General features: G+C 40.8%; 1 protein-coding gene across 2 annotated transcripts in view; it reads right to left on the bottom strand.

Annotated features, from left to right (window-relative positions):
- The window catches only part of LOC112571788 (E3 ubiquitin-protein ligase PDZRN3-B-like), a 59,234-nt gene extending 33,224 nt beyond the window's left edge, over positions 1–26,010 (bottom strand). Inside the window, exon 1 of one of the 2 annotated variants that reach the window (XM_025251074.1) lies at positions 25,204–26,010. In XM_025251074.1, the coding sequence (XP_025106859.1) occupies positions 25,204–25,224 (21 nt within the window). In that variant the 5' untranslated portion in view covers positions 25,225–26,010. Of the gene's footprint in view, positions 1–14,571; positions 14,995–25,203 lie in introns of those variants that run through there. The other variant, XM_025251075.1, reaches the window with a different exon arrangement.
- Positions 26,011–27,988: the final 1,978 nt, after the last annotated feature.

Raw genomic sequence — 27,988 nt, 5'->3', positions numbered from 1 at the left:
AGATACCGTCGACAGCATCACAAGCTTAAATTCTACAGCGACGCAAAGAGGCGGTTGATGAAAATAGTGCGTCGCTGCGTAATTTGCAGGCGAAAGCCATCAGTTGCAGCGCCACTCGGTTTCAAGTACATGTACCCAAATCGCGGCAGAGTTCATCGAAGGGGTAAGAAATCGCCAAATCCACCGAGAAAAATCAAGACACCTGGTCGACCATGAGTCGCCAACTTTCGTCGACCTCCTCAAGACGGCACGACTTGTGGAGAAAAAAAGGAGTGTGACGAGGACAGAAGGTATGAGGTATACGACTGACTGTACGATTTAGACATTGGCGATGGAGACAGCCTCGAGGCCTCGCGGCACACAACAAAACAGTCCCCTGCCTGACCAGAGGCGCCGGTGTGTTAGTGGTGCAAGTGAGAGGGGCATCGAGAGGCTGTCAACACAAGCACCAATATCTGTGACGGCAGCAGCGACACGACTTGGCATGACAGGCGAGGCAGGAGGCGGTGCGGCAGCGAGTAATGACAACCCCGGGTGTGTGTGGAGTGGGGGGGGGGAGGCTAAGCCCATCTGGTCAGGAAATAATATCTCTGGACTGCTTGCAGACGATTTTTTTTCCAGTCAACTACAAGAACGAGGCTAATTGTTATAAAGCTTCCGGTTTAGGCACCGTGGTTTAGCGAATGACTTCAATGGCTGTCAGCAAAGTCTGCAAGAGTAACAACAATATAGAAACACACAAAAGGTGGTTTCTACTGCTGCATGGTAAAATGCAACTGTGCAAGTATCAAATCTTTCGATGTAAATTTTTTTCGACTCCGTGTGCAGGTATATCGAAAGAGCAAGACAAGTGGTGAGCGACTCTTATTCATGCTATAGGTCGTTTAGACAAAAGGATCCATTGAGACCCAAGATTTGTTCAAGGCACTTCGAAGAAGAGTGCATAAAAAAAGTACTGATCTTATTGCTGGCTCACTAATTTACCTTTTACTCTCCTCTTTCCTGTACATGTTTTTAGTTCATGACAACAGTACCACAAAAAGCGCCTGGTTGGGAAGATTCCTCTCTAGAAGAGTTTATGACGCATGCTGGTGACTTGGAACCACAATAGCCCAACTGAAGGGGGCTGCCCTAAACCGGGGCCGCTGGCAAGGTGTTGTTGCGGCCCTATGCTCTTCAATGAAGCAACAAGGAATAAACTAACTAAACCAGGTAAAGCACAAAAAAAAAAACCAACAAAAAAAACAAAACAAAAAACAAACCAAAAACCAATAATACAAAAAACCTTCTAATTACAAACCAATAGCACTTACTTTGCAGTTAGACAAGACTTTTGAAAAAGCAGATCAAACTATTTTTGTGAAGTAACCAATATCCTGCCCTCAGAATAGAGTGCTTTTAGGGAGAAAAATGTAGCATGATAGACCATGTAACAGCCTTACAGCAGGAAATAATCAATGCCCATTTAGGAAAAAAAGTGTGAAGCCGTGTGTCGTATTCTTGGAAACTGAGGGCTATAACATAAACTGGCATGATGGTCTGCTTTAGAAACTCTACCACACAGGCACTCCAAATAAAATAATTCAATTAATTAAATCCTTCTTAATCAGGAAAATGTCAGTAAGTGGCACTGCTTCCACAGGGATGTGCTGTCCATCTCTTACTGTTTGCAGACCTTCACAAAAACATGTAAAAGTCAATCAATCTGGTGATGACACACCTCTCCTAGGAAAAGAATAAATATACAACACAAATAACTCTAAAAGACCTTCAGTTATAAATAAGATCCAAGCAAACTTTCAGAAAGTAGCAAAATGATTAATATATAATGGCTTTAAGCTCTCAGCCTCTAAAAAACAGAATATTCTAAATTAATACTAAACCAAACTACCCTTAGCTACAGCTCACAAGTACAATTCTTAAAAGAAATTTTCTTAGAAAGAACAAACTGGACCCCATATATAGACAAAATAACAAAAGAAGAATAAATCTTACAAATGGGGCATGCCCAATATGTATCAAGCCCATATAATGTCTAAACTACATGCAGCTCTATTTCTAGTCTTAGATCAAACCAAATAGCTAAGCTTTGGTCAGTACAAGCCAGGGCACTAAAAGCAGCGTTTGGAAATATCTTCATATACACCAATCCTGTCAGTGCCGCCAGAAACAACAGAAGCCTGCAGAACTGTTAATTAAGGAGAGGATAGCCACCTACTACTAGGGAAAAGGTCTCACACCAGTACACCCAACCCAACAGATTCACACGTAGTCTCACAGACACAGGTCACCTCACACCATAAACCACCATCCAACAATGCATAGCTTTCACAACTGACTCTAGAATGTTTTATATTGATAAAGGGAATATAAAATGTAATGTAAACTGAGTTTAACCTTGCATAATTGAAAACATCAGATGTTTCCTAGGATAGATGCCTTTTTAAAAAACAGGAAATGACATAGAGGTACATAAAAATATGAGGTAGAACTTTTGGTAGCACTGGATTGATTGAGGTACAGGTTTGAAAAAAGTATCAATGCTCATGTAAGATCAAAATACATATTATCATTAGTGCATTATGCCATTGTTTTCCGTGTTATGTAGCACAAAAAAAAACACAAAAAACTATAGCCTTCCCCACCCGCCCCTTAATTCCCCCCCTCAAAAGAAAAGCGGGGGCGGTGGAGAGGGCAAGCCTTCTCAACCATTTTATGGGCCTTATTCTTTGCATTACACATGGAAAGCGCACACCCACAAGTGTTAAACAATTTTTAACAACCTGCGACCACACGAGTAATATAACTTCTTAAACTATATTACTGAAACAACCACTGTCTTTTGTTGTTATATTACCATACACCTCGGTCTCATTGGGCTTTTCGTTCATCTCAGGTCTATTACCTATCACGTAACCTGCAAATGACAGTTACATTTTGGAATAGAAATCGAGCATATCTTAGTAATGGTATTTGATGTTCTGTAATCCACACGTGGTGGAATGAATGGCCAAAGAAAAACAACACGGCCAACCGTTACTGACCGCGCTCCGGCGCCGACATCGAGTCCAAGGATGGTCAAATGTCTGGTATCTTTTTAGCGAAATAATCATAAAACACTTCCAGCTGTGAAGCAGGATAGTGGGCAGTGGCAATACTAATTTCAGTCATTCGACTGCAGGTATCGAAAAGCCCCTCGGAGGAGGTGTAATTAATTCTTTGGACCTGAAGATATGATGTTTTGACCTTGTTGATGCATTTTGCAACATTTCGCTTCGCGGCATTAATAAGTCTCGTTGTGGATGGTGAGTCCAGTCTTCCACCAAACACGCTCAGCTAGTCGACAAGTACATTTCAGATTTGCGAATACCAAGGTGCACATTTGTATTGGCGCATCAGACGTCGAGACAATGGAGCGTGGTCATCTATTGATTTAAGTCAAGTTCCTCAACAGAGGGTGGCTGGAGAAGCTCCATCCGCAGTTGTGCTTTGAATACCAGTATATCAACATTGCGTAACGAGGGTCTAAAAACTGGCACCGATGACAGGAATTTGCAATGAAGTTCGATCAGTACGCAGTAATGGTCAGATGAGAGAACTTAAGAAACATCAACTGACTGCACTAATTGGTCATCAGGTCGATGTCTGACCCAGTCCAAGATGTGATCTCTCTTGTGAGTTGACTGCAACATGGACTGGACGAGACAAAAAGTGTGAAACAATTATGACATTTTTACTGTATCAGGATGAGACTTGTCAAAATGAACATTAACATCTCCAAGAAGCACTGCGGGTCCACGGAGTGCATTCTTTTAGTCCAACAGATCATGAAATTCTGAGAAAAGGTAGAGGCTTTGAGTTTGTTATTAGTACTCGGAGGGGGTCTATAGATGCAGAACAGATGTATCGAGCAATAAGGAGCCGTAAAAGAGACTTGTACACATTCAGAAGATGTATGAGTAGTAAAAGATGAGTAGTAAGCAGTACTAAAAGATAGATACTTTTCAAGTGATGATTTGTAGATAATAGCAATGTCGCCTCCACGTGTAGGATGGGGGAATGATTTCATAGTAGCCCAGCGGTTCTCAACCTTTTACTTGTGACGCCCCCCTGACAAACAAAGGTACGTCCGCGCGCCCCCCTTAGCCACACAATGTAAGCTAATTTCACTAATACCGGTATAAGAAACTGTTAAAAAATGATCACCTTCGCGCCCCCCTTGTAAGCATGTCGAGGGGGGGCGCGCCCCATAGGTTGAGAACCGCTGCAGTAGCCCATTGGAGTGAGATCGACACACACCGTCGTCGCCTAGCTGTTTAAGCCACGTCTCAGTTATGATGAAAATACATGTATTGAGGTGGCGATCTGTGATTACTATGTTTCCGTGCTTCAGTGACTGTTGTGCTGACGATACAGACTGAGCACGAATATCCCTGGACCGATCGCAGACGATTTTTTTTTCCACTTAACTGCTAGAACGAGGCTCGGGAATAGAAAATAGCTAAATTGATGTTCCATTTTCTCTTTGATTTGTTATTGTTGTGTTGTATATCAGCTCATACAATTTTATATTTTATGTTTCACTATTACCAGTGATATGATATTGAAGCTCACACACCCCTCAATCATCATCCTGAAAGCACCACAAAATACCGGATTTTATATAAAAGCGAGAGACCGAGGTGAAGCATATATAAGCGAACACGTCATGATTCTAGATCTAGAAGTTTAAATGCGATTCATATTTTTTATTATTTCATACAAAAGATTTCAGACTAGTGAAGCAAATACTTTTGTGTTCTAAATAGATACAAGATTGGTTAATTAATAGTGCACACAAGCAATGCACTTCGGTAATTATATTGTTGATATCAAACGTCTCATTAAATTCCATTTTCGCGATGCTCTTCCGGAAGTACTATAACCTCTGGTTCGCCGAGACTGACCGCGGAACACTTCGCAAGAGGCCGAGAGTGAGTCTCGGCATACAGACATCAGTCCACCTATCTACGTCCATGGACTGAGCGTTGAAAAGCCCAACATGGAGGCAAGTGTTGAGTTGTCGTGCGGGGGAAACATGGCAGTCTCCTGTTCGCATACGACCATGTTGATATGGTCGGTCATCTTTCCAGCTGGTGTTACGGATAATGATATTAACTGGTTCACTTTGATCACGCCGATGGTGGTGCCAACGATGGCCGTCACGGAACCATATAGCGGGAATTCCCGGTAAACGGGATACACCTGCACTGGCTGCACATGTGTGTTTTTGGTCAAGGGGAAGCGAGAAATCTACAATTACATGTATTACGAAAAGCATTTTAAAATGTCGAAAAAGCAAGCACGAAGCTACTGTGAGTGCCATTTGGGCATGACTTTGCTTTAGCGTAACAGTGGGCGCGCCTGACAGATGGGCGACTTGACCATGGACGTGTATAGGTGGATTGCTGTCTGCCAAGACCAACGCTTAGCCTCTTGCGAAGTTCTCCGCTGTCAGTCTCGGCGAGCCTAAACAAAGAATGTGACTAAGAAGCTTTGTAGAAGCATGCCTTATTTTAGTAGTTAACTGGAAAAAAATCGTCTGCCAGTTTAAGAAGAGGTATCTCCCCAATAGGAAGGGAGTGAAGCTGAGCAGATGGAAGAGATGGGAAGCAGGGTGTGGAATTGCATACATTAAAGATCAATCTGATTGGCGACCCTTATTGGTGACCAAGACTCCTTTCATATCACTTACTAATGCTTCAAACATGAAATCGCAAGAAGCACGAATCTTGAGGAATTAAAAACGATAAATCACCATTTCCCTCCGCCCTTCCCCCTACTTTCCACAAGCCTCGAGTGACGTCAGTACCTGTGGGCATCATGGCTGATACAAGTTGCCCAGAAAAATACCAAATCCCCCCAAAAAGCCCAAGCATAGATCTGGAAAATATCTGAATTTATACAAAATATATGGAAGACAATGGATCAACTTCCTACGTGTGTGTAGAATTTCACTGCACCTACACAGTATTCTGGTGTATGAAAATGCCACTTTGCTTCTGAATGTAGGGCAGTCCAGTGGCGCAACGGTTAGCGCCTGTCACTAATACAGTGAGGATTGGCTGTATTGGGTTCAGACCTTGTCTCAGGGATGCTGTTCTTTCTCTGCATGTGGCATCTGTTTACAGCCAAAATTGCTGGCTCGGCATAAAACGCACGCAAATTCCTCCCCACTTCCTTGCCTCTGAATGTTACCCAGTAATGTATACACTGAAGATGCAAGAAGGTTTTGAGGTACCACAAAAGAGTCTTTTTCCAGTGTCCATGCCTACGATACAGAAGCATGCTTTTTTCTCATCCAGTGACACAGAATAACTGCACCAGCACCTGTAGTTATCTTGATAAATGTACTTCAAATTCAACTTTCAAGCCACAGTATTATAGCTGCGATCAATGATACAATATGTTTTTCATTATGTTCACATAGTAAATGATAAGGTATATCTGCAACAGTGTTCTGGAAAAAATCTTTGCTATTCCATTTTTTTTTTGAATTTGTGTGGATGAAAGTCTCTTTTTCTTACTGCTAATAACTGCTTACATCAACCATATGAGCAACTCTGTCCATATAAACATGCAAATCAATCCTAATGGTAAATTTTAATATTTAAAGCTTTTGAAACAGTAGGTCAGTAAACAGACAAACATAAATTGTAATGGTCACCTGCAAGCTGCAAAATTTGACGAACATCAGTGATGATTACCATGTGGTATTCTAATACTGTTCATTATCTGCTGCCTGAGCATTTGTGTTTAGAGTTCTGAACCTTCACAATTGTCAGGTTCAAATATGTAATGTTTAATGCCTTCAGGGTTGAAGAAGGTTTCATACTCATTTTCACTACTAAAGCACGATAAACAAAGATCGTCTGATGAACCCGATGCATTGCTCCACCTTCTGGCCATTATATGCTTATGATACACAGTATGGAAGCCATCAGTTATGATGTCACACATTATTTGAATGCAGATTGAGATTTTGCAAGGCTTCTGCCTATAGGTACAAATCACCAACTTTGAAATTAGATTATAAATAAACCAATGTGTTTTAGATGCTGCATATTTATATTACCTCTACCTACCAGAATCTGTTTATAATTCAGAACACTCAGGTAGGTCTTTAACAGATATTTCTAATAATGTAGCTCACACTATTAAAGTTTACTGCAGACAGCAGCTTCAGTTCTTCAAGTAGGCCTATGAGTGTTCTAAGATGGTAAAAAAATGCGTAATATATGGGTGTGCATACACATTCTCCTACACACCTTACAAGGTTCAAAATGTTTAAAATGTTGATAAGAAAACTTAAAGAAAGAGTTTTACATCAAGCCAGCAATCAATGCTATATCATGGCAAAGACAGCCAGACCTGTAAATGGATGCCACATGCAGAGAAAGAACAAGCCTGCCTGAGACGAGATCTGAACCCAAGGCAGCCAACCCTCATTACATTAACATCAAACTGCAAGACTTTACAAACAGAGTAATAGTGCAAAAACATTTGGAATGGCAACCAGTACTGACAAAAGCAAAGTCAAGGTTTAATGGCAACCGCAAAGCAGAGATCTACATGAATGGAGTACAACTTGAGAGGTGAACAGAATTAAGTACTTGGGAATTATCTTTACCAAAGATTGCAGCCATCTGCATCAGCATTATAACAGTAGCAGTGGCAACTGGCAGGCTGGCCAGCAGTTGTGAGATGTCTGCATGCCAATACAGAGAGGAGATTTGAAGAATTCAAGAACAAGTGGAGGTTGTTCAAAATCTGAAATGTGGACTACAGAGCCAATGACTTTGTATGGAGCGTTGCTGCCACCTTATGGGCCACCAGGAACCCCTTTTTGCAAAAGAGAAGAGGTTCTACCTCGTAACATGGCACGTTCTGAGACCATCCTTCACAATACCTTGGAGGAGGTAGAGGGTCAATGCTGAGGCGGACAGAAGAACTGGCTTACATAAAGGAGTGGACCTGTGCAGAATGTACTCATCATCACTCTAGACATGCATAAGTGGCAAGCCTTTTAGCCTCTGCCTCTGTCCAGTTGATACTCCCTACTCCCAGGTGATCAGTACTAGTAAATCAGCATAACCGTTTATCAACTGGTATCAGTTAATGAATGAACGAAACACAAGACAAACAGCTTTCTTATTTAGTAATGTTTATGAATGGAAACAGAAAAACAGAGACAACGGGAGCCAACAGATCAACTCAACTGTGCTATTTTTTTTTTCTTTGCATGCATTTAAATCAGGGATGCCGAACCTACGGTGCGTGGGCCACATCCGGCCCAGACACAATATAATTTCATTTTTAAGGTCATAATTCGGGTCAATTTCGGACCCGCGGGCCATATCCGGGTCGCGAAACTTCTGCCCACAGTACAGGAAATCGGCATGTTAGTAATAAAAAAATTCTAAAAAAACCCCACAAAACAATACAAATAATAAACCGAAAAAAGGAAAGAAGAAGTATTTATCCCTACGTAGTGGCGCCTTTCAATCTGTTTTTCGATAGACGAACATTTCGATTCAGTGCTCCGACTTGCCATGTGCTCTACGATGCAGCCAGACATTCAGAAGTTGGTTTCGGGAAAACTTCAAATATCCTACTAATTACTACATAATTAATGGTAAGTACAACATTTTTCTAATAAAAATGCTCTATTTTTTTCTTTTTTGTATTTTTGCGGTGAAGCGGCCCGTGACTCGCATGCTGGAAATGTATATGGCCCCCAGGCCGAAAAAGGTTGGACATCACTGGTTTAAGGTATCAAACCAAATTTTCAATTTTCCTGATTAACAGACCAGTAAGTTTATGGGCCCTTAAGTCTCATGCTACAAGAAGCAAGTGAAAAAATTGATTTGTTCTGGCTGGTTCAAACTCTTTTGGGGCAAAAGTAGTTTTAGCCCCTTTTTGTAATTCAGCAGGGGTCAAAGATAGTACACATATAAAATTACTGGCGCAAATGTAAAAATAGACAAAAAAATAAAAAGAAATATCGTCATTAATTTAAACAATCAACAAGAAGTGCAATAAATGAAATTGCAAATGCTTGGGCTCTTGGCTAGAAAACAGATGGGTAAGCAATAAGAAGCAACATGCTGATTGTTTGCAAGTACCATTTTCATTGCTTATAAAAATTCTTGTTACTTGGCAAGAGATTACAAATTTCAGCTTTCAGCATTGTTCTGAGCAAATTTTCTTTACTATTATCTAACAGCATTTGCAATACATGGAGGCTTGCATGAGACTTAACCAACAACAACAAACAAAAAAAAAAAAAAAAAAAAGAAATGAGAGCTCCAAGTGACCTACAGCATTTTGTTGGAACTTTGCTGTTTGTCTTACTGTGAGTGGTTTGTCACACCAGCATTTCTAATGTACTCAGTTTTGTAATGATTGTGATTTATTGATGTTGTTCTCACACCATCTAACTTTGGATTGTTTATCTCGTCTCTGTGAAACAGTGTGATACAAAAGGATAACTGTTGGGGAAAATCAAAGAAGTGAAAGCCTGGTACTTTAAGCCATGTGAGGTCACTGTAACGATACTGCTCAAAACAATGGAAAGGGTAGTTGTATAATCAATCCCTGTTTTGAGCCAGTAAACACACAGACAAAGCATTTCTTTATCCATTAACTGAACCATTAATCATTTTAACAAGAAGAATTTGATTTTGATTAATATAACCCATGTTTTCAAAATTCAGAAAAGTAATATCAGAGAGGAAGAAAGGCAATATCATGTCAACCATTGAGCTGAATGCAGGCAAGGCATTGTTCAGGCAAAGAATGAACCAATGTTCTCAGATTCCTTTGAGGAATTGCCTGGCACTCTTGCTGAAGAAACTGGTACAGCAGTAGTGGGGTTGCTGGTCCAGGACATCCCACATATGTTCAATAGGATTCAGATCTGGGGAACAGGCTGGCCAGTCCATGTGGTTGATGGTGCTGCTGCAGGAAGTCATTGATGACCCTGGCCCTGTGTGATGTTATTGTCATCCCAAAGAATGGAACCTGGTCCAATGGCCTGCAGTGCTGGCAGTAACAGAGGCTATAAAATATTATCTTTGTCTGTCAGGCTGCCTTGCACCAGGTAGAGGAGAGTTCTGTAGGCGGTTTCCATCCCAACCATCATCATGATGGATCCACCACTACAGCGACTATGCTCCATCACTGGATTGTGGTAACTCTCCCAGTCGTCTCCAGACATGAGATTTATCAGTGAAGAGGACTGTGGCCCACTGTTGCCTTGTCCATGCCATATGACTGCCAATGCAAAACAAGCATCACAGTGTGCAGGTGTCATGATGGAGCAGACAGCGGGTTGCCCTGACAGCAATTGCTCTCCCTCAGCCAGCTGCGAACCATCTGGTCACCGATAGTTAAGTAAGCAGCTACTTGCAGCTGTCCCAAGTGTCCTTGCAGTGGCTGTTCTCTGTCTTATAGCTGACAGAACGATGAACCTGTCCTGCTGTCTGGTGGTTGACTGCAGGCATCCGCAATATCTTTGCTTTGCAACACTTCCTGTTGCATTGCAGTGGTCTCATAGAGTTTGAATGACAAAGTAAGAAACTCCCAATCGACAGCCAATTTCTCAAACATCTACGCCCTCCTGCAGCCATGCAATGACCCGCCCTTGGTGAACAGTACTTAATCGTCATCTCCGAGGCATAATTAAAAAGGTGCGTAGAAACCAGCAATAAATACTCCCCTCCCCACCAGCTCCAGGACTCTAAAATTACAGAGCTTGCACGTGCACTGCATGTTTTCTACTGTTCATTTCTGCCTTGTCACATGGATATGTTGCAATTGCATGCATTTTTCTGTAGGTTCAATGACCTTTTTCACTTGACTGTTGTACACACAAAGACCAAACTAGACTGTCATCAAATTTACAATAACTCCCACACAACAAATTCACTAACAAATATTTTGAAGAAATTGAACACTGCTGGTAAAAACATAATAAAAATGTAGAAAACATGTAGGTGACCTTTCCATTGTTTTGAGCATTTTATATCAATGCGTAATAAGCTCTCTTAAGGTAGTTTCTTCTCACCTCCTTAAAGAAAAAAAATTGAGAATTTTTAGAATTTAGCAATTATGCTGTAATGTTTCAATTAGTAACAGTCTTATTCCAGTTACCCCTGTCTCTGTCTGTGGATATGCGTTTTCATTTGTATTCAGGGAGAAAAGCAACAACTCCAGTAATATTTCATTCAAACTCTAAATATAGCATGAAGCTAACAATAATGCTTTATGTATTTTACAAGTAGTCTACATCAGAGGCTACATACATAATGCATTGTGACAAATAGGGAATTATTTACAATTACCAGTGTATTTATGCATATGTTAGCACTTGTGATTTGATTGTCATAGTCAGAAATGAAATGAGATTGTATCAAGATCCACTGCTGCCACATCAATGCTGACAGCTGTATCAGTTATGAGAACTGTACCATTCCTGACAGGCTGAGATGAAGAGGGGTTGTTGTTATTTGTTGATGTTTTATGCCGTGCCAGCAACTAGGGCTATATCACGGCAATAAAAGTAATTTTAAATTTAAAGGTTTCAGGGTAAATCTTCTCAAGTCATGTATCTTTAAAAACAAACCAACATAGTAAGTGAACAAGAGGTAAAAGAAAAAATGAAGTGTAAAAAGGGGTGGTGAAGCCCAAAAAGGCCACCAACACACCAGAAATCAAGAGAGAACTATCAGAATGTAAAAAAAAACTTAAATTTGATGATAGAGTCCTATCCTTTTTAAAAAGGTAAAGACTGCTGCCGATGGGACGGACCTAAATAAGAAAAAGAATTTACTGCAAAAAACTGTTGACGGATAGTCTGGAGCTCTGGACACATAATCAAAAAGTGTAACACATTAAAATTTCCCTTACACCAGGGGCAGACTGGTGGTGATTCACCTCGCAAGAGGTATCCTTGCGTGGCATAGGTGCGTCCTATCTTTAGTCTTGTAAGAACTACCTCCTCCCGCCTTGTAGTGTGGCACAAAGGTGGGCGGTCAGAAAGAGGGAAGAGTGGTGTATAATTTGTTTTGACTTAAAGTGTTCCAGTGGAGTTGCCATAAGGTCAGAATGTAGGTTGAGAATAAAGGTTTGCAGTAGGATGAGATAAGTGACTGTATTTTACCAGGGGACTGACATGCAGCCTTAGCAGCCTGGTCTGCTCGAACATTGCCTGGAATACCAGAATGGCCAGGAGCCCAAATAAAAACAATGTCCTTATTTAGTTGAATAAGTGCTGCATGAATTTTATGAATCTGAACCACAAGGTGGTGGTCAGAATCATTTGAAATGAGAGCTTGGAGTGCAGAAAGGGAGTCTGAAATTATCAAAAAGTTGTGCTTCGAAGATCGGTGAGCATGCTGCAAGGCAAGCAAGATGGCATGGAGTTCCGCTGTGAAAATAGAACATTCGTCTGCCAGTCGGACTGAAACAGCCCGTTGTGGTTGGCAGGACGGGACTGCTGCCGTAGTGACTGGGCCACCACTTGGGATTTTGGAGCCATGTGTAAAAACTGAGCAGAATTTAGGATAGTCAGAAATAAGTTCATAAAAGTGTTGGAGGTAGATGGGGTCACTAGTGTCCCCTTTTTTGAAAGCTGTAAGATCAAAACGGATCTCTGGAACAGGAAGGGTCCAAGGAGGAGTTGTTTGCAGAGATAAAGGTTCAACCTGATTAATATCTACTCGGGCAGCTTGTAGGTGAGGTGCTACTCGGAGTGATAGAGGCTTTTGCTCCTTGGTACGAATGGCATACAAGGCAGTACACTGAGGTCTGAAAACAGCACGATACACAGGGTTTCCAGGACGAGATTTTAAGCGACAGACATAGGATAGCATGAGTTTCAAACGACGGAGAGAAAGTGGAGGCTCACCAGCTTCTGCATACAAAGTTTGTACAGGAGTGGTGCGGAAGGCAAGGATGAAGAGGGGAAAAAAAACCACTATACACAAAAATTGAAAACACATATACATGACCAGTTATACCAGTATTTTTTTTAAACTGCTTGAAAATCTTATAGTTTCTTATTGGTATTTATCTCTGTAAAGATGTTGCACATTCAACACATTTGGTCCCATCTGTGCCCAACTAATATAACTGTTTCAATCACCCTAATTGTTCCGCACATTTGTTTTGTCTCATTTATCCCATGGTATTGTGCATCTATAAGACACTATCCAGCTTTTGAAAGAATATTTGTGCATAGTACTATTCTGGTGATTTGACTTTTGTCTTTTAAAAACCATGATTACCCTGTCCCAACTAAAAATCTTGTCCTACATAATTAAAAACCATCATCCTCCCTATCCCACACACCTAAAAATCATCATCAGCCAGTCCAACACAAAAACCATCACCAACCTGTCCCAAAAATAAAAACCATCATCACCCTTTCCCACACAACTAAGAGCTCAGCAGTCATTCCACTCTCTCCTCCTCCATTGGTGAAGCCTGGCTACAGTCAAAGCAGTCAGGCATGTTTTGAAATACATTGTATGGAAAAAATAGCCCTAAATAACCTTGGACCAGAGGTCTCTGAAAGATGATAACAACAAAAGAAGTATGCAGTCTGTTGACTATAAATAGTTTGGCTCTCTTACTACTAGTCATGCTAATCATTACAAATTGTTTAGTGATCATCTTTATTTTAGTGACTTCATATTTCTGATGCCAAATTCCTTAATATCAAGATTTATATGATTGTAATAATTATATAAACATGATATTTTTATATCTGTACAGCATTAATATAGTAAGAATAAATGTGTTCTTTGAATTTATTTTAATGTTGTCCTCCTGTGAAGATTCATTGATCATATAAGAAATAAATGAATAAAACACATCACTGTAGTGTGAATGCTTGCTAAAGATGTTCCATAATGCTCTTAATGAAGCTTTTAAAATCCCTTCAGTTACACATTTTTATAATCTGTGTAGTTAAAGAAATGCATTATTAAAAAAATAATTTTTGTATAATTTATCACCGTAATATCATTAAAAATATTTGTACAGACAACTAATAAACCAAGCAGTTTGGCACAACTAAGCACAAATAGCAAACTTTTATCTGACAATGCTTTATTAATGTTTGAAAACAAAATAAGTTTTTTTTAATAAAAAGGTGGGAGTGGGAGTTTAAAAATATTGAGTATACACCAATATTGGAGCATATCACTCTACTCATTTATTATTTTATTATGTTTGGATCATCGAGTGATAAAGTGTAAGCATTATTCTCATTTTGTATGATTTTACGACAAATATGTGTACAAAATACAATCTCTCTCATTTTGTCTTGCTCCATCTCGTACACACACGCGCAATATGATCATATTTCACTACTGCTCCGAAAAATCAGGCAAGGGATGTGCAATGCACAGCCCAGTCGTCTGACCGCAACACCTCGTACTAAAGATGTAGCCATGTCGGCATGTATGACAGCTCGCAAAGCAGAGTTGCCCGCGCATGGAAAATCCAGAGCTTAGAAATACTTACCCGTAAGTTGCTATTTATCTGTCTACAGAATCGTTGAAGACGTTTCAGCCACGCAGCGGTATATCCACAAATTAATGAAACGAAACTATGGCAGCCTCATGAGTCAGACAGTTTATCATTTGCCTAGCTCTCCTGCTGCAGCCAGCACAAGGCACGAACAACAATGCAGCGCTCGGTCTTGGCGTGATATGCTTGGCGAGCGCGCTATACACTGCTGCTACTGCCACTGGCAGTGTCGCTTGCTGCTGGGCCACGATGCGCCTCACTGCTTTCCTAGCGCGCAAAGCACGAACAATGAACTACTTGGATTGTTGAGATGTCATCCTCATCGTGTCTTCCCTTTGGTGTTATCAAGAATCAGACGTCTTGCAACATTTAGCAGAGCTCATGTATGCAGCTTCGTAACTGTTGTTGCCAGCATCTACATCACAATCGCTGCTTGCAGCAGTTAACTTGGCGTGGTCAGAGAGGCGTCCGAGCCTGACACCACTGGATAGGTGCTGTGTAGTGGTGGCCACATGCAAGGAACCAGTTATAGGGTCTTGCAAGGCGATATAGACCTTCATCTTTCTCATTCAGACTCCAAAGAAGGGTGATAAACATCTAGGTCTATGGCTTACTGTTAGCGTCCAGTATTCGATCGACTTTGGTTGATAGCTAAGCAATTAAAACATCTGTTCATGTTTTGTTTTGTTTTTTTTCCCCCTAAGGACTTAATAATGGAGGCAAACACGTGTGTTCTGGGGTGGAGAGGCGATCGATCTCCTTATGCTATTCGGGTACAGTTATAGGACTCTTTCTTATTGTATGAAAACCAGACAAGAGTCGTACTTATGAAGTGAGGGTAAGTCGTTTATCGTGAAAAAGGTGTGAACTCCGAATTTTACCGTAATATTAGAGAGACTGAAGAAGGCATATTAGACAAAAGACTGAGACCAGAACAAGCAGGGTTTCGCCAGGATATGTCCAACAATCTTCCTGATGGTCATAGACTGTATTATGCACAAGATAATCCAAGGCAACAACGTCAGTAACCAGTGGACCTTCACCAAACAGCTAGAGGATCTGGACTTTGTAAATGACATTAGTCTCATATCTCACCGGCAACAACATGAACAAACCAAACTGAATAAGCTAACAGTGGATGCAGAGAAGACTGGCTTAAAGGTCAACAAAAAAGAAGACCGAAATGATAAGAATCAATAAGCATGAGCTCCCAATCCCACTTGTAGGAGAGAACATCATGGGAACAGACCGCCTCACGTATCTGAGGAGCATAGTCAGCAAGCACGAAGGCGCGGACGATGACATCAAAAGCCGCATCAACAAGGCGAGGCGTGCTTTTAACAGCCTATGTCCTATCTGGAACTCCCGAGTATTATCCTTCCGCAGTAAGACTCTCAACTTCAACACAAATGTGAATGCTGTCCTACTGTATGGTTCAGAAACCTGGAGAGTGACAAATACCATCAACAACAAGCTCCAGACCTTTACCAACCCATGCCTATGTCATATTCTGGGAATAAGATGGCCTTGAAAGATCTCCAACAGCAGCCTGTGGAAAAGAACCAACCAGAATGTCAATAGCCAAGACATCAAAAAGCACCAATGGGGCTGGATAGGACACACGCTGTGCAAACCAGCTGACACCATTGCCAAGCAGGCACTTGACTGGAACCCTCAGGGTAAGAGGAGAGTTGGGAGACCAAAGCAGATTTGGAAAAGAACAGTAGAGAGCGAGGCAAAGGACGTCAGAACAACATGGGCCTAACTGAAGGGGGCTGCCCAAAACCAGGTCCGCTGGCGAGGTGTTGTTGTGGCCCTATACTCCTCGAGGAGTAGTAAGGAATAAACAAAAACAACCATTCAATATTGTGCACATCTTTGCTCAATGTGACCAAAATGGACGGGGAATCTGGTGATCACCACCTTTGGCTGTTCGACGGACATGCTATGGAGTGGCACTCGTCGTCACCGCTAGGTGACAACTATTTTGTTAATGAAAAAATTACCTTGCGTCATGGATAACACATGTTCAATATAAGAAATTCTCTAAATTTTACAATCTGGGACTTGCATCCGATCAATTGATCTCCTAGAACCATGTCAGAATAGATTGTCTGCATGCAGTTTTGATGTTCCTTTCTTTTCTGCATCTTGACCATGAACTTCTTGATCAATTACTTGTGGAGTCAACTGTGGAATTTATGTACGAATTTTCCTACCAAACAGTATCTCGGCTGGACTACGTCCTGTACACGGATGTATGTTTGCACGATACATTGCAACGTATGTCAGCATTTCATCACTCCTTGCCTTCAGCTTGAGCTATTTTCTTTCATTTCAGTAACGACTTATTTTGTCTCTCCACTTCTCTGCTGGCTTGCGGCCATCTTGGAGTTTCTTTTAATATGCTTCGCTCCTATATTACTCATATAGTCAGCAAATGTCTCTGAAATGAGCTGAGGGCCATTATCCGTGTGTATCCTTTGAGGTATTCCATGTCTTGCGAAAATCTCTTTTCAGCACTTTAGTAGTCTCTTCAGCTGTGGTTTTCCTCATCACTCCTATTTCGTAGTACCGACTGTAATAGTCAATGAAAACAAGTACTGATTGCCCTGAAGGAAGGGGACAGAAAATTAAGCGCAATACCCTCCCACGGTCCTTGGGGTAGCTGTGTGTATTGTACACTTGCTCTGGAGGGTTTGCTTAGCTCACTATTTGACAACCTTGGCATGTTTTGCAATATTTCTCTGCCTCTTTCTCCATATGTGGTCACCATATTTGTGTACGTAGATTGTGTTTTGTCCCTACCACACCTAAATGTCATTCGTGCGCTAGTGTCAACACACGATGTCTCAGCTTCTCTGTAACGACAATTTGAGAACCTCTCAGTATCAACTTGCCTACAGCACATATCTCAGGACTTATACCAGCATATAGCTTGTCAAAGTTTTGCCAATTTCATGTCTCGATACACTGGAGTATTTCTTGTTGTTCCTCATCCTTTTATGCTTCTTCAATTTCTGATATAGTCGGGGCGTTCGGTTTCTCATTTGACACAACAAACCGAGTGTGTTGTTCTGCCTTCAGAGAGTTTTCGACGAAGATTCAGACGATATTTGAATCAGTCTTGAAAGCAAATCTGCTATATTTCCTCGATATGAATCACTCTACATGTATCTGCCTGTAGTCTCAATACCCATCGTTCAATCCGGGCACTTGGTTTGGAATGTAGACCATAAACTGTTTGTGATCTCTTCACAAATCAAACTTAAGACCATATAGATATGGGTGGAGTTTCTCACATGCCCATAAGATAGCAAGCACGTCTTCCTCCGTCTGAGAATATCATTTCTCCACGTCTGTCACACTTCAACTGACATAACGGATAACTCGTGGACCTTCTGTTTGTATTTGTATGAGTATTCCAGCTATTCCCGCTGGAGAAGCGTGTGTGATAATTTGGGTTTTCGCTTTGGGATCATAATATCGCGATGTCTCTGTGTTAAGTCTTTTTCAATGATTGGAAAGCTTTCTTCTGCTCTTGGTCAAACACAAAACGTTATGCTTCTTGGTCAAACGGCGAAACGGCTATGTGAGGTGGCGTAATTTGGGAGAAATCGAGAACAATAACCCACCAGCCCTAAAAAGCTTTGCACTTCACTCAGAGTTTCTGGTTCACGCGCATTTACAATGGCCTCCACTTTGTCTTCTTGTGGATTTATTCCATCTGCAGTTAATTTGTGTCCTAGAAATTCCAATTCTTTCATCCGGAATGAACATTTCTCTGTTCAAAGTCAGACTGCTTCCTGTAACCTCTGTGGTGCCAGTTTCAGGCGTTTGTCGTGTTCTTCTCCTGTCGCCGCATGTACAATTAATGTCATCAGAAAGATTGGCTGTTCCATGTACACCTTGTATCACCTGTTGTATCTCGTGCTGATATATTTCCGCGGCAGTATTTATTCCCATTACCAATCTTTTGTAACAAAATAGTCCACAGTGTGTCACAAATGTAATGTCTCTGGAATCTGGATGCAACTCCAACTGATGATAACCCATTTTGAGATCGAGCTTTGAAAACATTTAGCTTACTACCATATCTTGTATGAGCTCGTCGACTGTTAGTATGGGGTGTCTTTCTCTAAGTATCGCCTCATTCACTCTACGCATGTTTACACATTCTGATGTCGTCGTTCACCTTTGATACTACGACTGGACTGATCCATTCTGTCAGTGTACGAACTGGTTCGATTATATCTTTTTCTTCAATTTTGAACTCTTGAATTTTATTGTCCACTTTCGTTCTGAGACCAAATGGAGTTCTTCTAATCGGTTAACTCACTGGTTTCACTGTAGAATCAACTTTTAGCTTAACTTGTCCGTTTTTCAGTTTACCAAATGCCTTGAATAATGTTTCGAACTCACGTATGATGTCTGTATTGTCTGTTTTACAACTGGGATCCGAAAATACATTCTAAATGTTTTTCAGCACTCCTAATTCCGTTGCATTTTTTTAATTTTTGCTTAATAGTGTACGTATCACCATTTTCTTTGAGGACTACGAATTCAGCTGTCTCTTTTCTCTTTTCCTGCCTGTACCTCAGTGCCTACACACTCACTACTGTTTGCAAAGGAATATCCGACTTATATGGATACAGTTTCTTAGTGCATTGTTTCACTTCAAATCTAGCACCTTGCTTCTTCATTTTATTCCACGAACTTACACTGACAATGTTAGTATCACATCCTGAGTCTATCACAACTTTTTTTCTTTTTTAAATTCCTATCATAAACACTTTACTTCTTTCCATTTTCTCTTGCTCTCTCCTAGAGCTAGGATTTCTCCTCTCTTGTAGCTGTCTTATGGGGTAGCAACGTCGCTGTCCTCACTTTTTGGTGTTGTTCGTATTGGTTTTGATTGTTCCTTTCTTGTAAATTTTGCATTGTTTTGGTCTTCCTTGGTCTCCACTTCCAAGTGGTCAGCTCCCCTGTAGCCTCGGAAGGTTTTTCCTTTGGCTGGGGAGACTGAATCTTTACACAGATGATATTTGGTTCCACACCTGTAGCATTCCCCTTTTGAATACTGTATTTAGGAACTTGTCTTTGCCTACTGGTCACTGTTTCAACTGCCTGTAGCGAATCATTTTTCATCTCTTCGACTTGTTCATTTACTGCCTCAAATGTTGCAGCTATGTTTGACAGTTCGTTGAGTACATCTTTCTCTATAAACTTGCGTCTGAGTTGATTTGATTGACACTTTACCACAACCTGGTCTCGTATCTGCAGTTCGTTGTCTTGAAAAGTTGCATCCTTCACTGCTTGATGTTAAACGACTAACAAAGTGCGCTTTAGTTTCTTCTTGCACCAGTTTTTTTTTTTTTAACTTGTGTCACTGCTTTCTCTTATTCTTATCTCTCAATACCTACACTCGACTCTGGTTGAACGTGCTTCTGCCTAGGGGCAAGTATTGATATTAGGCATATGACATATTTCTCGCTGGACGCGCTTGGAGACAGAAGGCTGCTGGACACGAGGATTATCGCGCATTGAACGTTGCTGGATTATGTGAGGGCCCCGCACATGCATGGTTTGAACGTATATACATATATTTATTTACACACATGAGTTTCACTGTCTGCTCTACGGCTCGACACGTCCTTGCTCGACACTGTTCAACCTCAACTCTATATCCATGCTTTCAAGCTATTCTCGATACATCTCTCTACTCAGTGTCAAGGTCCTCTGTCTAGACTATTAATAATCATTTCTCTAGGACACGATACAGAGCAAGCAGACATATTGGAAAAAGTCGTGCCAGGTAAGAGTGGTCTCCATGGGGTTTCCTGAGAAAAGGAATTACGAAAGCCCGTTATTTTAGGGTTTATGTTACATGGGTTCAGTCCTTGTTACTTCACTTTTGTGAAGTGATTTGTTGGCTTATTTCTTGAATTCTAAGCGGTATTTTACTCTGTTCAAAACAAATAATCTGTGTATGTATGTTGGGGAAAGGGGTTTATGCTGGAAGTGGAGGTATAGTGATGCCTGTCGCTACGGTCGAATACGGTGTATTCCTTTTATTTCTGAATGCGCATCGTCGCGATCACATACCCCGCCATTTTCTTCGTTCTTTTGTCCTGGGCCACAGGAATTTTGTACTGCACCCACAGACTTACACCACCAATTTCATGGGGGAAACTTCTCACAGTACGTAGGTGCAGGGGTCAACAGGTCAATTAATTTGATTTTGCATCATAGAAGCCTGTATTAATAAAGTCAAAGACTGGATGGTGACAAACTTAAACGATGATAAAATGGAAGCCCCCCTATGTTTGTGAAGAAGAAATCCATCTTCACTCGTTTGTCCACCAAGTCGCATCAAGGTGGGCGAAACCAGCATCACTTTTGTGTCCTCCATCAGGAATCTGAGATTCATTGCCACTGCAGACATGACTCTTGCTAAACAAGTTACAGTCTGCCTATTATTATGATAGACTAGTTACAGCTGTCTGTCAGTCTATTATGAGCTATGCAAGATCAGCGTCATCCGTCACATTCTGTCTACTCGAGTGTCCGTGCTGTGTTTTCATTTTTTTTTGCTGGCACCTGCCCTGATTACTTCTCTGAACTGCTCTTCCCTTATGTCCTAGCTAGACAACTCCGCTCGTCGTCTGACGATCGTCTCCTTACTCTTCCTGTCACCAAAACAACAACATATGGCCACAGGATTTTTAGTTATCGTGCAGCGAAACAATGGAACTCTTTCCCTTTCCATATCCTCCACCTACCCACTATTGAATCCTTTAAACCTGCACTGAAAACGTACCTCTTCCGTAAACATTACTCCTAACAACCTTTCCCATAATGCTAGTCCTTTTTCACACCCTTCTTTTTGCAATATCATGTTACTCTCAGCTCTTGTTCTTGTTATTTGGTTCCTCTTTGTGTTTTCTGTATTTGATTTTATTCTTTGTATAGTACGGTTGTTTATTCTTTTATGGCTGTTATTTGTTTGTTTTCCTGTCCCTCGTATGCTGTCCATGTTTCGTTCTTGTTCTTAAGTGCTAAGAGCATGCTCCTTAGGAGTGTATGTGCTTTACCAATTTTGCATTTATTATTTTAAACAGATGGGGAAAATCCAAAAATATCTTCCAACGTAAATATAAAAAAAACCCCAAACAAAAAAAAAAAAAAAAAAAAAACAAAAAAAAACACAACAACAGCAGAGAGCCATCACCACCAATGAAATGGCACTATAAACAACAAAAAAAATTTTGTTTCCTTATGAGTGTGAGTATGCACTTTACAAATTTTACATTTATTATTATTATTATTTTTAATCACGGACTTCAGTGTATAGCATTATAGTACGCACAGACTGATTTTTAATTAATTTGAACGAAGTGTGTAACGTGAAGTAATCGCTTGTCGACTGTTAAAAGTTAGAAGCATTGGTCTCGGAAGACAGACAGAAATCCACCTATACACGTCCGTGGTTTGAGAGAATAAAACTGTTCTCATATATGAACTGTACAAGTACAATGACTTACCGGCACACTAACACTAAATCATTTAAAAACTGAGCCATAGTCCATCTTTAAGGTTTTCAATATATAACTGACATATTTCTGTATGACTGCACAAAATCTTTTATGGTTGATTAAATTATATAGGACCGACACACACATATATATATAATATAACAGAATCCTCTTTATACAGTTGTACATTTACATACACGTTTAATCCGTTCCACAACCGAGCTCAAATGTATATAAAAAAAAAAAATAAAAAAAAGACTCCTATATTAAAACTATTTTCCCTATATAAAATAAAGGAAAAAGGGTTAATGCATTCTAACCCTCCCACTACATCACAATTTATGTGTGTGTATATATATATATTGATTTATAAGGTATAATATACAGTACTGTAAAGTAAATGTTAATGGCAAAATGATAAAAGATAATTAAATAAAAAAGATGTTATAGTTATCAATTTTACTTTGGAGGAGACGAAGACTGTCGATAATAGAGGTAGGCAGATGGCTGGGGAGGAGGGAGGGAGCCGAAAAGCAGACGGGTGCTGAATGAATCAGCTGACGACACAACGCTATTTACACTGTTTTTAATTTGAAACATTTAGATTTTCGCTACATTCTTTTATGTAACTTTAAAAACTTTTTTAGAAAAATAAAAAAATCGTTTATTTGGAATACAGACTTTTGCTCTTTTGCAAAGCCTATCATAGTGAAATACTAAACTTAAAGGAAACAAAATCTTACTATTTACATTTCTGTTGCCCATGCAAGTGTCAGTTCTTCTTATAACATTTATTATTTGACAGGTTTTCAGATATTTATTAACATATTTATTTGGTATAAAGTAAAATTTCACATATATAGCTCTACTCACACTGTTACTTCATATTCTATGTCCGATGCTACAAGTTCACATAACTTATTCGCGCTTGTGCTAGCATGGACGTAGTCGATCAAAGACGTTCATTTATCTGAAATTTATGTGGTTGCATTACTTGAAGTCTTTGTCTTTTGTGGTAGCTTAATTAGGCATTAATAACTGCGGTTGGTTACGCACCCATACACACACACATATATATATAGCATTACGTTCACAGAACGCCCCTAGGGTGCTATCTGGGTGGTGAACTCCGGGCCAAGATAGAAAAAGTGATAAAAAATATTTGGCATTTTAGCTGACTGCTCTCTGCGTTAACCATCAGCATCAAGTGAGATGCTGTGCACCTGGCCTAGTTCTTCCACTTGGCTTTTCGAAATATGCAGAAGAATGGAATGATGGCGGTGGGGAATCTAAGAAAGGGGAAAGAAGGGACACTAGGCATCAAGGTTTTCTAGAGTACACAATTTACAACATCGAGGTTCTTGTCTCAGCACTGAGAGGGGTCAAATCACTGAGAATGAGGTCACAGTAGGTTTCAGTGCACTTTCACTGGTTGTGAGTTTGGCGTCATTAATTACTTCACACGAGTGACACATGTCATTAACAATGTTGTCACAAAACTTTGCGAACAGAATATTTTATTAACCTATTAGTAACTTTGAGAGATAATGAAAGCCACTTATTATATTATTGGTGCATCACCTGTCGCAGCATTGTCTACGAGCAAGCTACCTACCAGGAAAAACGTAAACTGATGCTGGAGATAAGCTGTACCATTTAAAACTCATGTATAGTCTTATTTGAAAAGCCGAAGGCAAAACTAAATTGGTGACCGTAAAGGCTATTCTTTACCAGACGAAATTTTAAGGAATGGGTAATTTCGCCAGGCGAGGATACCTGTAGCTGTATTTAACTGTTTTTACGCTCACCATGAATCAAATTATTTTACTCCCTCTTGTAAACTATTTCGCTGGTATCATATTATATACGCGTAACAGTTTTCATGTTTGTACTTCGGCATTATCGCAAGTTCAGAAAATCTGATCTTAAGAAAGCTTAAAATAAACCGTCACCCTTTCTCCTAACGCCGCTAGGCCAGTTCACGGCTCAACGCAGTAGCCGGATTCTTCAGGAACATGTGCCATTTCTACACCCTTCTCTAACACCTTTCCATCACCCACATCCCTTCACCACCGCACCCCTCTCTTCCTTCCTGGCAAAGCCACTCGTGAGAACAGAAACTTCTCAAAGCAATGCAGCTTCTGCTCTCTCCTTACTTGCTGTTACACTTGATTACCTTTGATTTTATCTCTTCCCTACCCTTTACGCTGTAACCCCTTTTCTAAAACTTTCCTGAGAAGAAACACTGTTCAGTGTATTTTTGAAAGAATATTTTACTTTGTGTTTAAAATCCACATTTCCTTTATTTTCCTCATAGGCTGTGAATAACGTTCCTTTGTTACTTTGCGTTTGGTATCGCCATTTCTCACTCATACGCACGCGAGGGCGAGCGCGCACACACACTGACATTGTCGTATCATGAACGCATATCCAAAGATATTATCCTATTTCAATATTTTACAAATTGTGCTGTAGTATTTGTTCCCCAATACGAACAGAGACGTCAAAACATATAAGTAAAGACATGTATAGTACATTTTGTTTTTAACTAGGTAAAGAGCAATCACGCAAAAGAAAGAATGAGTCCATTTGTACCACAGGATAGCTCGGCAGGATTTGAAAGTTTGTTAGAAGCGAAGAAGTGAGATATTGAATGTCGCGTCTTCTGAAAACATTTCCACCCGTGGCCTCAGATGCCCCTGGCGACAGCTTTTAAACCATCATATCACAAATGTGAACTGTGAGATTTACTTTACGTTCATCTACCCTCTTGTTTACGCACTGTAATTATATGCATCATGCTCAATGAATATATCTATAAGCAAACTGTCTTTTTAGTGATAGTTATATTAAGGAAAGAAAGAAAGGTGAGTCCACTGCGTACTGCAGGTGCCGGGGTGGGGGAGGGGCTTCTGGATGCATGGATTTCGCAGAGCCGGCCTTGCCAGACTGAGCAGGCGATGTCGGAACAAACTTCACACATCAACTTCTCGAGACGGGAAGACATTTGGTCTCGCTACTGCTCACGTATCATTTAATTCGCTTGTACATATACTAAGACTGATAATTTCTAATGTGTTCTTGTACTTACCTTCAGAATAATGAAATCCATGACCTGTGAATCGCAGACTATGTCTAGACTGCAACCTCCGGGAAACTAAAGCAGCTCTAGAGAAAACGAGTAACTGCTAGACACATGCTTCTGATATTCACCTTCCGCTCGTTACTATCCGCCAGAACAAACACCACCGAACCATGTCATGACACTCAAATGTAGTGAACTCTTCAGTCACATTTTGTTTCAACTTTTTGATGGTAAAGAAAGTAAAGTTTTAGTCAGTGTGCAATAAATCTTCTAAGGTGGTTACAGTTGTATCTTTAAGTAAATTAAAGCCAACACCATCCGAAATATTCCAATGTAAGACTTAAAAAACTTCCTGAATTCTTCATAATCCCACATTTCCTTTCGGTAGGTTTCCAGCTAATGACAAAGTAACTGCTGCGGCTACACTCCGTGCTCCGTTATTCCAAGACAGCTGCAAACACTTCTTCAATTGGTCCGTGATTGGACCGTAATTTTCATAGGGGCTGGCTCTGCTGGAAAAAAAGACACACGGTCTCCCTTGATGTATGATAAGAGTGTGCCAATGTAAAGCGTCGGTAAAGAGAACGAGAGCCGGGAGGCATAGGTTTAGTGCAGTCCTTGTTCCCTTGGCTAGGGAATGTAGAAACTAAAACATAATCCACGGTGGCATTTTAACTTTTCTCCATTTTCCCCAAATCCATTATTTTCATTGCTGGCGAGAGAAGCGTTCGTTTTCTGTGTGCCTCCTGCTTCTTTGCTGCTGACCTTACCCTGTGTCAGCCTCTGCAGTCTCACCTGTACTCAAGACTGAAAACCGCAGCTGCCAAATGTGCCCGCCTACGCGTCTGCACGCTTATCGCCAGGGCTAGCGCGTGTTACTTTGGCTGGGGTGTTCCTGCCAGCGCTCCGCTACAAGGGTGGAGAGCCCCAGTGTGAAGGCTAGAGAATAAAAATAAAAATAATCTTAGTTCTAAGTGACAGTGGTACAGGCACACGTTTAATGTATCTCACCTGTGGTTTTTGCTCAGCTTTCTTTACCAGCTGTAGACCTCGCTACTTTTTATCGGGGGGTGGGGTCGGGTGGGAGGAAAACTGTTATCAGTGTAACAATGAAAGGGTTATTAAAAACAGATCACCACCTAAAATTAGTAAACATTTTATACCAGTTCTGAAGTAGGGTTCGTTTGGAGACATTTATGAAATTGACATATGTATAGGTTTGACAAGCAGGAGGGATGGTGTACCCGGGGTTAGAGTTAAGGTCAGAGGTGTTGGTATCGGCTGCCATCTCCCATATGTTCGCACGCATCGTGTGGGTCGTCGCAGAGACATATCTGTGTTATTAGTGGCGAGACTAGTAGCTGAACTCCTTTGGAAAAAGAAGTGAGTAAAACTGTGAATTTTTACAAGCTAATTCCAGTGTCTATTACTCGTGTCAACGGGGTGAATTCTTCTAGCGTAAATGTTCATTCATCGACGATAGACGATAGGAAACACTCTTCTTCTTCCTCTCCGCTACACCTCCGTATCGCGCTTTTTAACGTCCGGTCTCTCTCACCCAACAACCAAGCACAGAAGAGAACTGAGATTGTGGAGTTCATTAGTGACAATGATTTTTACATTATCCCGGACACCATTTAAACATGTCATAAACGATTACAAATGGAATGCTATCAGAGATGCTGTTGACTGAAAGTGGCTCAGAGGTCGTGGTGTTGAGAGTGTGTTAATGTGACCCCAGTTAACTACAGTATACGGTCATTTCCCGGTTTCTAGATGCGGAGGTGGGATTGCTGTACTGTTTCAAATATCTCTCATGAGCCACCTTGCGTTTGGCACTGATTTCCTTTTTGTACACTTGTCATTTGAATTTGTTAATGCAAGACTTTCGTTGCCAGACAGAGAAGTTCATCTTATGTGTTTATATAGAGTATTATAGACCACCACCCAACACCATAAACAAATTGACTGACAACTTGTTCTGTCAGAATTTCATGATCTGCTTGACCACTGCAACACCCTTAATGGAATACCTGTGATCGTAGGTGACTTTAATGTCCATTTTTATGAAGATAACCATCTGTATTTAAAAGGATCACGGACCTGCTCAATATCTTCCAGTTCACCCAATCAGTCACCAAGACCACTCATGTAAAAAAAAAAAATCATATCCTGGATTGGGTGATGCACAGACCTGTTGATCATGTAATGTTGATCATAGTTACTGTCTCGAATGTGCTCTTTTTAGATCATTATTGTGTTCGGTTTGATCTGTCAGCCAGTCACCCAGCACCGACACCAGTGTTTCCCACTCTGCGCCATCTTTTTGTGACATGGACATGTCTATATTTCGTGATGATTTGGGAACCGAACTGTCCCTATGCCCCTCAATCTCTGCTGACAGGCTTGCGGCCGTTCTTCGCTCCGTGCTGGAAGCCCATGCTCCTGCTGTTCGTACCCAAGTTCATCCCAACAAACGCGCAATGGTACCCCAGTATTCGTCTTGAACTGCGGAGAGCTAAGGCGGATCATCGACGAGCTGAGAGGTTGTGACATAGGTCTGGGTCGACTGTCCATAAGCAGATGCTTAACACATTGCCTGTGTACCATTCAGCTCTTGCTAACCACGTCGACGATCTAACGTAGGTGTTTCAATGGTCTTTTTAGGCATAAATTCCGTGGGTAGACTTACTGGGTAAACAACAGCGGACTGCTGGCAGACGATTTTTTTTTCCAGTTAACTGGTAAAACGAGGCATTAGACTACACAGCTTTCGGTTTATTCACATTCT

This window comes from Pomacea canaliculata, linkage group LG9, assembly GCF_003073045.1.
Source record: "Pomacea canaliculata isolate SZHN2017 linkage group LG9, ASM307304v1, whole genome shotgun sequence".
In the NCBI taxonomy this organism is placed as follows: domain Eukaryota; kingdom Metazoa; phylum Mollusca; class Gastropoda; order Architaenioglossa; family Ampullariidae; genus Pomacea; species Pomacea canaliculata.
Note: the sequence above shows the minus strand (reverse complement) of the source record. Positions and strands in the feature narration are given on the sequence as shown.